At 37.6% G+C, this 13,425-nt stretch overlaps 1 protein-coding gene across 1 annotated transcript; it reads right to left on the bottom strand.

Moving 5' to 3' along the window:
• Positions 1-3,742: 3,742 nt before the first annotated feature.
• On the bottom strand, positions 3,743-9,046 carry LOC114457558 (E3 ubiquitin-protein ligase TRIM39-like). Its single transcript, XM_028439508.1, has 2 exons — positions 8,918-9,046; positions 3,743-5,812 (listed from the first exon to the last, which is right to left on the bottom strand). The coding sequence occupies exon 2, from the start codon at positions 5,801-5,803 to the stop codon at positions 4,187-4,189; it is 1,617 nt and encodes a 538-aa protein (XP_028295309.1). The 5' UTR covers positions 5,804-5,812; positions 8,918-9,046; the 3' UTR covers positions 3,743-4,186.
• Positions 9,047-13,425: the final 4,379 nt, after the last annotated feature.

Below are 13,425 nucleotides of genomic sequence, written 5' to 3'. Positions count from 1 at the left end.
TAATCTATTTTCATCACTTTTTCTTTCCATATTTTTGATCCTTTTAATGTATTTTTGCTACATTTCTCCCATTTCTGACACTTTTACATCACATTTCAATAACTTTTCTGCATTTTTTATCCACTTTCCAGACATGTTCAGCACTTATAAACCCTTTCCACCACTTTTCCACCTAATGTCACATATGTTGATCCATTATTGTTACTTTTAACCTTTTTTCACCATAATTCATGCTTAATTTTGCCATTTTAACCACATTCATGATTTGTCGTGCCCATTTTTTGCCAGTTTAAACAAATTGTTCCAATATTGACACATTGAACCCTTTTTACCACTTTTTCTGTCTGTTTTTACCCACTAATTTGTAACTTTTAACCAATTACTCTGTTTTTTTAAAAAAAAATCCCATTTCACCACCTTTTTCACCATTTTTGTCACTTTTGACCAATTTTATTTTCTGATTAAAACAAGGATTTACATCTTTAAGATGACTATATACAATGGCCCAAATAATAGTTAACTTCTTGGATAACAGTGGATATTATTCAGATGAATACATAAATAAATGTGGTTATCACACATTCAGCCGTTTAATAAACACTAGACGTGTGTTTTTATGAACTGTTTTGGCTTTTTTTTATTATCATTATTATAACTTCATTTATTCAGACAACTTTTTTCAGGAAGTTTACTTTGATCTCCTGCCCTGTTTCGACTGTCAACTGCCAGTCTTCTTCAGAGGTGTCTGCTCATCACTTTAATGTGTCCAATGCTCGGACACAGTTTTGTCAATGACTTCTTGTTTCAAAGACTCCTAGACAAAATGGAAAATGTTCATGTAAGAAAATGATTTAATTTGATAATTAGGTTAAATTTATTTATTTATTTATTTTAAATACCCCTTGTACAATGTTCTTATTTTCTTTTCTTTTATATTTTCCTTTTTGGTGCTTTTTCTCATGTTGTTTTGGTTGTTGAACTGTATTTGGTGGTGTATTTAATTCATGTTTGTAAATATTGTGTATTGTTGTATCACTGAGAGAATGTTGTATGTTATCTTGTTTGTTAAAGTGATCATAAATCACTGATTTGTTAAAATATATTAACGTCAGTGGTTCTGTACTCTCTGTAGTCCACAAATTCCAGTGTTTTTTTGTTACTGTAATCTAATGATGGTTGAACTGGACATCAGTATCCATGGAGACTAAACATGACCAATGTGTTTCTGCTCCACATTCATGAGAGAAATGAATAAAAAATATCAAAAACAGTTTATGGATCTGTTCTCTTACTTCTGTTATTTGGAGAACATTGACCTGGTTAATGTATGTAAGCTGACAGTACATGTTTTTATTGCACCAACAATAAATAAAGACTACAGTGTATAAACTACTGAGAGGTTTGATGTGATTAAATTATATAATTATTCCCACTGATTCTACCAAAATGATGGACAAACTAAAGGTTTGGACCTAAAACCAAAAGTGAAGGTGAAGTCATTAGACAGGAGGAGAAACTGGTCAAAATGATTCTTCATCAAACTGAAAACAACAGAACATAAAGTCACCTGATGGTGATGACTCTCTGATAGTAAATGCCCCCTATATAGACTCTGAGCTACTGATTAGAGTCAGCTGATGGAGAACATCACAGATGCAGCCAATAACTCCTGATTGGTCCTCAGAAAACCTTTACCAATCTGTCCACAACAATGTGTGGAATTAAACCTGATCCTCTAGACATTCTGTAGTGTACACACCACTAGTGTCTGGTTTTTTACTAATAATAACTTCTTGTAATAATAATAATAACACATTTTATTTCTCAGGCACCAGACGCATGTTGGGCTTAGAGGGGAGATGTTGGATGTCTACTACGTAGCAGTGGAAGTTGAGTCCATGTTTCCTGAAAATATTGCCTTGTGGGAGTAGATAGATGGTGAAGAGAAGGGGCCCCAGGACAGAACCCTGGGGCACACCACTGTTGACTGGGGAGGGTTGGGAATGAAAATGGAGAGGCATGAGGTGAACCAGGTAAGTATTCTTCTGTTAAACCCAAGAGAAAAACGACAATGGAGGAGGATATGATAGGAAACTGTCAGTAGTGGCAGAGAAGTCAAGAAGGATGAGGATGGAGAGAAGGCCAGAATCAGCTGCCATTAGAAAGTCGTCAGTAATCTTTACCAGTGCTGTTTCGGTGCTGTGTTGTGCACGGAAACCTGATTGGAACTGTTCGTAGAGGTTAATGCTAGGGAGGTGGACGTGGATTTGTGCAGCAACAACTTTTTTTAGAACTTTGGAAAGAATTGGGAGGTTGGAGGTGGGGCAGAAATGACTGTTTTCCTCATGTTGCATTCTTCAGTTTTTAGCTGACGGAGTTCAGGGGTGTCCCAGGGGAAGAGTGTGTGAAAGTGACAGACCGGGTTTTCAGTGCTGCCAGAGTATCCAGGAGGTAGTTGAGTTGTAGCGAGATACCAGTTCATCTGGACTGGATAGGTGGTCATTTATGGCAGCAGAGAGAGTTGATGAATCAATTCAATTCAATTCATTTTATTTGTATAGCACAAATTACAACAAAGTCATCTCAATGCGCTTATCAAAATATAAAATTCATAATGATAAATTCACATGAACAAGCATTTAGCGACAGTGGGAAGAAACAACTCCCTTTTAACAGTAAGAAATCTTCATTAGAACCAGGTTCAGAGGTGGCAGCCATCTGCGTGGACTGGTTGTGGTTAGTGGACAGAAGGACCAACAGAACAGGATAGAGAGATAGAACATCAGAGTGTTCCAGACTAGTTGAGCCGTGAACCACAGATCAGGAAGTGACATCATCAGCTTCACCTGAAACAGAGCAGAGAGAGAAGAACGAGGAGAAGACACTGACTGCAGAAAAACATGATACAGGAATACAGTGGAATAAATGAATATGGGGTGGACATCAGTGTAAATGATGTGTGAGCAGTGTAATGGGTATACAATCAATGTTTTTTAAACTTCTAAATGAAATGTGACGGGGTGTTTTGATTTTGTACAGTGATAAGTTTACCAACTTGGAATGAGTATGAGCATTAACAAATTGCTTAAATCTAAAATTGTCCAAGCAGGAGATGAAATTGTTGGTGAACGTGTTGTTGGGGATGTAATGTTAAATCAAATCAAATCAAATCAAAGTGTTTATTGTCATCTGTACAGTTAGAAACACGTTTCCCTGTACAATGAAATTCTTGCTTTGCCGACCGCCAGTGAATGCCTACGTAATAAAGGAATAAATCGAGATAAAAGAACTATAATAACTAACAGTGGCATGAAACACTGTTACTCAACAAAACCTGAACATTAAATGCAAAACACCTGTACAATTAAAAAATACAAATATATTAACTATACAGAGGAGAGGTGATATATACAATGGTATGTGCCAAAAGCTGTTTCATAATAGAAAGACATGGTGTTAGCTGTGCATGGGCGAATCTAAAGTGAGAAGGTATCTGAGCAACCATTGAGGACCTTAAGAAGTCAGATACACCTTTGTTTGACTACGTGGCCAATGCAGGATGTCTGAGGCCTATGTGGTCCATAAGAACCAAAGATCTACTGGTACTTTGTCATGTTTCAGGTCATCCACAGGGTTCAAGGTCATTTTCAAAGGTATTCAGTGTTAGATGTTGTGAGTCAGATCAATCTCAGAAGGAGTAATAATTGTAAGTATAGACTTAAAAAAGTAGGAAACGTTGAAGTTTAAACATGCAACACTTTATTTTCTCAATGCAATTGTTTATTTTCATTACATTTCTTAGAAAATCATCATGTTCATATTTTATTATCCACTAACAACTTTTAACTAATTCTAAAACATGTTTGAACAATTCAACAATTTAGTAATATTTAAAAAGAAAAACAAACAAATCTTATCACAATCCAAACACCAAATATGACATGATTACATTCCCAGAGTTGATCAGGAACGAGTCAGGATTGTTTGATTCACTTTCAACTCTTTTTAATTCATTCCATTGAAACATTGAACACGTGTGTGTAAGCATTGTGTAATAATCAGTGTGAGGATCAGGAGGAAGTCCTCAGTAAATGTTCTCCCTCTAAAGGATCCTGGAGCCCAAAGGTGGGAGAACTCACAGAGAACCATTGAATCCATTGTTGGTGAGGCTTCATCATGACACTGATCATTTTCTTTGATTGACAGGACAGATGATCAGAGGTGCTGAGTTTTTACCACCATCGTTTAAACAGGGACTAAATAATGGATGAAGTTTGTGAGTGAAGCAGCAGTGAGTGAAGGAGTAGATCAGAGCTGCAGCATCTACATCATAAAAGGAGACCACACCCTCCTCATAGTCCACAAACACACCCACCTTCTCAGGAACACACTTCAGATGAAGAATGACTCGAGGATCTTCACATGCTAGATACTCATTTCTATTTATGAGTCTCAGAGCCCAGTAACCATCCTGAGGACTCACAGAGATGTTTCTCTTCCTGTTGATGGATTCTGAGGCGACTCCTAAAACCCAGGTAGTTTTTCCTTCAACCTGAACCTCAAAGTAAAATGTTCCTGAACTGAAACTCTGTTTTCCTAAAACAAAGAAATAACAAGAAATTCTCTCTGGATTATCTGGAACTTTCTTCTTCACATCACTGTGTTTCACTTGTTTTCCATCATCAGACAGGACGAGGTTAGGATGAGCTGTAAGAGGATCAAGAGTCACATCTACTGCAAACTGCTGCATCACCTTCATCATCTTCATCATCTTCATCTTCATCTTGTCACTGAGTGTGTCCTCCAGCTGAGTCAAAGCTCTCAGCACAGTCCCCTCATATGATGATGGACGGACCATGACCTCTGTCCAGTCCTTGGTGGCTGGAGGAGCTTTCAGGGAGCAGAAGTGTTGGAGGAGGTGGAGGTGGTCTTCAGAGTGGGAGAGCTGCTCCACCTCAGAGCTTCTCTTCATCAGCTCAGAGATTTCCTCCTCCAGCTCTTTGATCAAACCTTCAGCCTCTCTCTCTTCTGCTTCCTGTTGCTCCTCCATCTTCTCCATCAGCTCCTTCAGGTCTCTCTGAACAAGCTCCATCAGAGCAGTGAACATCTCCACACCTTCAGCTATCACTCTGTCTGCAGCATCCTTCCTGATCCTCACTGACTCTCTGATCTCCTCCAGTTTCTCTCGTCTCTTCTGGATCATCTGCTGAAGGTCAGCCTCTATCTTCTCCAGCTCCACCTTCTTCTCTTCACACTCTTCTCTCAGAGGGACTAACTGGTGACTCTTGTGCTCCATAACTGAACACATCAAGCAGACACAGGTCTGATCACTCTTACAGAACATCTCCAGAGGTTTGCTGTGCTTTGGACACATCCTGGTTTCCAGGTTCTCCACAGGCTCCACCAGCTGATGTCTTCTCAGGCCTGGTGCTGTCAGATGAAGGTCCAGGTGAGTCCTACAGTAGGAGATCACACAGTCCAGGCAGGACTTCAGGGCCTTCACTTTGGTTCCAGTGCAGACGTCACAGAGAACTTCTCCTGGAGCTGCTGCTTTCTGCTCTGATTCACGTCTGAACTGAGAAACCATCTCATGCATCAAAGTGTTGACCTTCAGCTGAGGTTTGATGCCGAACATGTGATTACATATGGGACACTTGTAGTCCACATTGGTGTCCCAGTGTTTGCTGATGCATAATTCACAGAAGTTGTGTCCACATGGTGTGGTGACTGGATCAGTGAAGACCTCCAGACAGATGGAGCACAGGAAGTGATCTCCAGACGTCCCACTGCAGGCAGCAGACATGTCCACACACTGAGGGACAGAGACAAGCAGCACATGAACAGGACACTCTCATAGTTGTGGAACGTTCCTTTACTAATGTTTCTGAGTCCATCTCACTGGGAGAACTTCTAGTATTTAGCACTGATTCAGTCCTGTAGTAATGTGGACACACTGCTGTGCCTCAGCAGCTGAATGTAAAAGTGCAATAGTTTCAATGTTTAAGGTTCAATTTCATTCTGACACTGGAACTTTATAAATCTATACGTTTCCATCATCTTCCTGCACTTTATTTTAATTAATAATCTTGTTTTTATTATAACTATTTGGTAATAACAGACTGAAGTTCAACAAAGACATTTCTATCCAGTCTATAGTCAAAATAATCAATACATTTATCTCAAACCTCATTTTAAAATAAAGTTAAAGATATAGAAAACATCACGACACCAAGTCTAAACTTCAGTTCAAGTTATCTTCAATAAATATATATACTGTATGTAAGTGCTGTGTGAAAGGTTTGCTGCTTAAATGTTTATACTTTATATATTTTATTAAAAGGTAAAGAGTTCATGATTTATGAGTGAAGTAAAATGGTTTACATAATGTTTAATGTTGAAAAGAAATTTATAACTAAAGTTGTTTAATTGTTTTGATTATTTACCTGTATTTCTAGGGCGGAACCTTTGTTTAGCTTCAGGTATCAGCACGACGCAATTAACCGATGCACAGTCAGAGCGGAGACGGAGCGCAGATAAGTTTGATCGGGTTTAACCTTGTGTAAGAAACGTGTACTGTTGGACCAAGTTGTGTGTGTATGGAGCATCTACAAGCTTACACTACTGCATCATCTTTAAGTTCACACTGTGTGGAGCATCTTTAAGTTTCTCTTTTCATGACAAGCAGCCAACGAGGTATTTATGTCATGTTTAAGTTGTGCACCGCCATTTGTAGTGTGATTTGTGTAATGTGTAGGGATGTAACGATTCACTCAACTCCCGATACGATTTGATTCACGATACTGGGTTCACGATATGATTCTCTCACGATTTATTTTACAAAATGGGACTGTAGAAAACTTTTTTTTTTGGGAAAAAAACTAGAAAATACTGTACTATTTTCCTTTTATTTTTCATTGTCAAAAGAATTCCTTGATAAACTATTCAAAACAATGCAATTTAACTAAAAATAAATCTTGAATGAAATAAATAAAGGAATAATACAAATGAAAATGAACCCTATTCATTTAAATTCTGGTTCTATAATAAACAATGCAAAACTGCATAATAGTTTTTTTTTTTTTAAAGTGCAACTGAAAATGTATTTTGTGTCTTAACAAATGGACTTTTTTAAAAAAAAAATTACGTCATATTTGTTTGGACCAGCAGAGGGCGCTGGTAACACAGTGGTCGGTTGGCATGCAGATATCTTGCAGTGAAGAAGAGAAGCTATGCTAGCAGACAGAGCTAATAGAAAAACATGACTTTTACAGATATTCAAGTAATATTACAGATATTCTTTCGGTGCTAAAGGGGTAATGAATCATTTATTAACATATTTAAGAGTAGAAGGCGGCCAGAAAAAAAGTAGTAGCAGACTCCGCCCGCCGCCTACACTTGTGGATAGTGCCCTCTGCTGGTCAAAAAAAGTACTGCGATTCAATTTTCAGAAAATCGATATCAACCGTGATACCTATGAATCGATTTTTAACTGCCTTACGATTAATCGTTACATCCCTAGTAATGTGCTCATTCTTTTGTTATTTTATGTACGTGTTAGTTTTCACGGCGTGTTAAGACGGAGAGGAGGAGAATAAACGTCTGTGTGAGAAAACAACCTGTGTTTGTGATGTCGTGGAAGGAGCTACACTGTATATAGTTGTTGTACATATCTGATATGATGTTTGGACTCGTCAGAAGTTGAAAATGATTTCATGTTTGAGTTTTATTTACTTTTATATTTTCTAGTCACATTTCCTGAGATGCAATTGTCATTTGTAAAAAGTAAAAGTGTTGATTGACGAAAAAAGGAAACTATTAGTTTATTCATTATTAAGTGAAATGTCTTTGAGTCTCTGTGTTAAATGTGAAGAAAATGAGTTAATTATTGTAAACATAAAAGCTAAAAAACCTTCATTGAATGTTGACATACGACATCCCATAATTATTGCCTTCAGTGTTCAAAAGTGTTTCCATAAAAAGCAGCAGAGCAGCATTCCTTCACTTCTGGGTGTGTGTACGTTACAGCAGCTCAAACCCAACGTTTTCTCATTCTATTAATGATTTACAATCTGTGTCTTTAAATAAAAACAATAAAATAATGATCACATGTCAAATATGTCACATTAAAATGAATAAATACTTTACGTTTACCTTGTAAATACAATAAATAAGTTGTAGTAAAAACCTCCCACACATTACAAACATCCATTCACATTTACATTAATGTACACAAACACTAGCTACACACAAACAGAAACACATTTATTGATCCAGAAATGTAACTGATTGTATCGTAACTTCCTATAAACCATTGGTTCTTAATCTCTGTCCCGTGTCCCCTCTTTGTCTTTTTGTCAAATATTTATGTTGTTTTATTGAACTTTGATATCTTATCTTATCTTGTTGCTTTTCTTTTTGCATATGTAGTAATTCTTGTTTTATTCTGTATAATTCTGTTGTGTTGTTTGCACATTGTGTTCTTTGGTTTTAAGGTTTCTGACACTGACTAGTAAAACCAAACAGGAAATGTCTTTGCACTCTCTTCCTTTGTGGTTTTGGTTTTTTGTCAGTCTTTAGTCATTGTGTGTGTTTTTGTTCATTTTGTTGTTCTTAGTGTAACTTTGTGTATTTTTCTGTCATTTCTCGGATTTGGGTCAAAATCCACTCTTTTCTAGGGCCCCAAGGCATCACGTGTGAGTAAATAAACGATGTTGGTTGTAAAGAACAACTCTTTAGTTTTTCAGAAACTGGTGGAATTTCTCAGACAGAGCAAATATTAACGGAATTAACGTCGTTTAAATGAACTGTTCACCGAGATGCGTTCAAGGTCCCAGAGAAACCCGGAAATTTAGTCAAATCCTGTCTGTCGGTCCGTAAAAACGGACCTGTCCGGGTAAATGTGATCAGCTGCACTCACCGCTGTTTGAGTCCAGAGCTGACAAACAACAGTTGAAGTTTCTTCAAGTTTTTCTCCCACAAACACAGACTGGAGTCTCACACAGCTCTGCTTCACACTTTACTTTGGGTTCTGAGGAACTACGCCCATGGGTTGCCAGATCTGACAATTTCCTGCACAAACTCTCCAAAACATCCGCCCACTTTAATAAAAACCAGCCCAAGTCTCAACTTCCCTAAAAACGCATTTTAAAGAGTAACTAAACCCTAAAACCATTGTTTATCTGCTCTAAACAATTGTATTTGGTCTAAAGTATTGTTGTTGATTGATATTTTAGTTAATGTATTTTAATTTGGTGTAATTTGTTGTAAAAAGTGAGGATGATTTTTAATTTTTTTAAATTTTAGCTCTTACAGTTATTTTAAATCACTGAGCGTTATGTTTACCTACAAAATGTTATCGTCATTTTCCACTATATTAAAAACAAAGTCACATCTGTAAATATATACACATGGAGATAATTTAATAACTATTGAACAGTAAAATAAATCAATAATTAAAACAGATAATGGACTTATTGTTAGGCTGTTAGCAGAGGGAGGCTGACACCTAGTGGTCACAGAGGAGACTGCACACTGTGAAACTTGGAACTACTGAATAATCTGAAGGAATACGTTTGATAAACACTTCTTAAACACCAAAACTTCAGGGTTTCATTTTAATTAAAGGGTAACATAATAAGGAAGATGATCAGTGACTCAAAAAAGTAGAAAATGTTGGACTTGCAACACTTGTATGTTTACACATACCATGGGTACAAAAAGTATTAAAACCCCTTTCATTGCAGCCATTTGCTAAAAATCAAAAAAGTTCTTTTTATTTCTCACTCAACACTTAACACCCCGTCTTGACAGAGAAAAAGAAATGTAGATTTTATTTTTTGTAAATGTATTACAAAAGAAAAAGTGAAATATCACATGGTCACAAGTATTCAGACCCTTTGCTCAGTATTGAGTAGAAACACCTTCTGAGCTTGTACAGCCATGAGTCTTCTTAGGAATGATGCTACAAGTTTTTCCACATCTGGATTTGGGGATCCTCTGCCATTATTCCTGTAGATCTTCTCCAGTTCTGACAGGTTGGATGGTGAACGTTGGTGTACAGACATTTTCAGGTCTCTCCAGAGATGCTCAGTTGGGTTTAGGTCAGGGCTCTGGCTGGGCCAGTCAACAATGGTCACAGAGTTGTTCTGAAGCCACTCCTTTGTTATTGTAGCTGTGTGCTTAGGGTCATTGTCTTGTTGAAGGTGAACCTTCAGCCCAGTCTGAGGTCCTGAGAACTCTGGAAAAGGTTTTCTTCCAGGATATCTCTGTACTTGGCCGCATTCATCGTTTCTTCAATTGCAACCACTCGTCCTGTCCCTGCAGCTGAAAAACACCCCATAGCATGATGCTGCCACCACCATGTTTCACTGTTGGGATTGTATTGGGCAGGTGATGAGCAGTGCCTGGTTTTCTCCACACATAACGCTTAAAATTAACAGAATTTCAATCTTGGTCTGATCAGACCAGAGAATCTTATTTCTCATAGTCTGGGAGTCCTTCATGTGTTTTTTTTTGGCAAACTCTATGCAGGCTTTCATATGTCTTGCACTGAGGAGAAGCTTCCGTTGGGCCACTCTGCCATAAAGCCCTGCCTGGTGGAGGGCTGCAGTGATAGTTGACTTAGTGGAACTTTCTTCTATCTCAAGAGCTCAGCCACAGTGATCTTTGGGTTCTTCTTTACCTCTCTCACCAAGGCTCTTCTCCCACGTTTGCTCAGTTTGTCTGGACGGCTAGGTCTAGGAAGACTCCTGGTCATCCCAAACTTCTTCTATTTAAGGATTATGGAGGCCACTGTGCTCTTAGGAACCTTGAGTGCTGCAGAATCTCTTTTGTAACCTTGTCCAGATCTGTGCCTTGCTACAATTCTGTCTCTGAGCTCCTTGGGCAGTTCCTTCAACCTCATGATTCTCATTTGCTCTGACATGAACTGAGCGCTGTAAGGTCTTATATAGACAGGTGTGGCCTTTCCTAATCAATCAATCAATCAATCAGTTTCATTAAACACAGCTGGACTCCAATGAAGGAGCAGAACCATCTCAAGGAGGATCAGAAGAAATGGACAATATGTGAGTTAAATATGAGTGTCAGAGCAAAGTGTCTGAATACTTATGACCACGTGATATTTCAGTTTTTCTTTTTTAATAAATTTGCAAAAAAATTCTACATTTCTGTTTTTTTTTATGTCAAGATAGTGTGCTGAGTGTACATTAATGAGAAATAAAATAAGCTTTTTTGATTTTAGCAAATGTCTGCAATGAAAATGTAAAAAGTGAAGGTGAAGTCATGAGACAGGAGGAGAAACTGGTCAAAATAATTCTTCATCAAACTGAAAACAACAGAACATAAAGTCAACTGATGGTGATGACTCTGATAGTAAACACTCATCCACCCCTTATACAGACTCTGAGCTACTGATAGGAGTCGGCTGAGGGAGAACATCACAGATGCAGCCAGTAGCTACTGATTGGTCCTCAGAAAACTATCTGTCCACAACTCACAGCTTTGCTTCACATTAGACATTTATTTGAACAGGAGTTTAACTGCAAAATATTCAACATATCCTAATCTTAAAAATAAAATAAAATAATATGTAATTAAAAAATAAAAATAAATAAATAAAAGCATTGCACTCTTTTACGGGAACCTGTAGGGACCAAACGTGAACTTTCTGCTTATTCAGTGTTTGGAACTCTGAATATATTTCATTCAGTTTAAACTTAAAGCCTAATTGTATAAACTTTGAACAGGACTTTTCTTTTGTTGTCATGTTCATAATTCCATGATTACTTTTATTGCAAGATTAAACCATTAAACCAGGGCTTTCGCCTTTATTGGTCATATATGTTGTTGCATATATGACATTTGTCCTCTGCATTTAACCCATCCCTGAGGAGCAGTGGGCAGCCATTTTACGGCGTCTGGGGAGCAGTTAGGGGTTAAGGGACTTGCTCAACATCTCACAGTGACATTTTACCCTTAGGGTCAATCTGACCCCAGGGATATTTGCCTCCAGAAAATGATTTTAAGGAAACTGTTTATTTGTTTAGTTGAATCCATAATCCTAACCCTATTGGTAGTGGTGATGACATGACCTTTGACCTTTCCTGAAGCACCACCATCTGTTCAAACATTCAGTTTTAGAGTTTGTGGATTTTGAAAATTTTTCATCCAAATATTTTATAATTTGGGGTTCCACGACTCTCAAATAATGAACCATATTGATTGATGTTGGTGACCCCTCCCCCCCTTCCTCTCAAAAAAAATATATTAACTTTTTTATCTCCTTTTTGCAAATTGTTTGTGCAATTCACTTTCACTGTGAAAGAGCTGTTCCAAAACCTTATTGAAAGTAAAACTTTTCCCTGGTGATATTTCCAAGATATAACATTAAGAATGCAATACACGGACAGACAAGTTTCACACAGCTAAAACAGGTTGGGGTCAAATTGACCTCAGAGGAACACCAATGCGAGCAATATGTGTTCAGCACATTGAAAAAATATCAAAAAAGTCTATTATTTTTTTGAATGATAAACATTGAATGGGGTCAAATTGACCCCCAATGATAATAGGAGGGTTAAAATGCCTTATTGCACACAGAATACAACAGTGAAGAACAAGAGGAGAAGGTTCACTTGTGTTGGATCAACCCAGTTATCATCTCTATTGCACCATTAGTTGTTTCCTTCTCTTCGAATCATACAGGATATAAATACAAATTGTAAACTGAAACGATCTCCTTATGTAATGGATTTCCTTCATATGATCACAATCTTTAATCTTTTTGTTGGACACAGAAAGCCATTATACATGCACTCCCATTTGTCTTTGACTGTGATGCATGATAGTGCACTGTCTGGTTAAGTGAAGCACCTTCTGCAGACATGAAGGATGTAAGTGTGGTTGTGACTGTGCATAGAGACGCTGTTAATGTCAATGCACCTTTTCATGCGTATTTCACAGAATAGAAATAAATAAAGTACAAATTAATATAATAGTATAATGATATTTACCTGTAGCTTGACAGAAAGAAATGTGCTTTGTTAACTTGAACCTATTAGGGACGGCGTTGTTTCTCTGAACAATCAACCCTGGTGAACATGTCTTGTTTGATTAAAAATGAAAGCTGGAACAGTGAAATTCTCAAAGTGAGGTTATTTAAATACTTGTGGTGTGTGTGTGGTGTGTGTGTGGTGTGTGTGTTAGCAGGCAAGGACGATCAGGGAACGCCTCTGACGGAGATCATAGTTGGTCTTGGTTTGGTTTATTGGTCAGAGTCAGAGTATAAACAGTCTACACTATGGTCAGACCAAGGGAAAAGGTTCCATTTGACATCTATATTACCATTGTGACTTAAAGTTGCAGTATGTAGAATTTGCCGGTATTCTCGTGGACGCTCCAACTGTGGAGCTCTTAGTGTCTTTT

The sequence above is a fragment of the Gouania willdenowi genome, chromosome 24, assembly GCF_900634775.1.
Source record: "Gouania willdenowi chromosome 24, fGouWil2.1, whole genome shotgun sequence".
Classification (NCBI taxonomy): Eukaryota; Metazoa; Chordata; class Actinopteri; order Blenniiformes; family Gobiesocidae; genus Gouania; species Gouania willdenowi.
The sequence above is the reverse complement of the archived record's forward strand: the minus strand, read 5'-3'. Positions and strand labels throughout refer to the sequence as shown.

What these genes read in the sequence shown, in the direction of transcription:
- LOC114457558 (XM_028439508.1), bottom strand. Translation starts at nt 5,803, where the DNA reads ATGTCTGCTGCCTGCAGTGGGACGTCTGGAGATCACTTCCTGTGCTCC.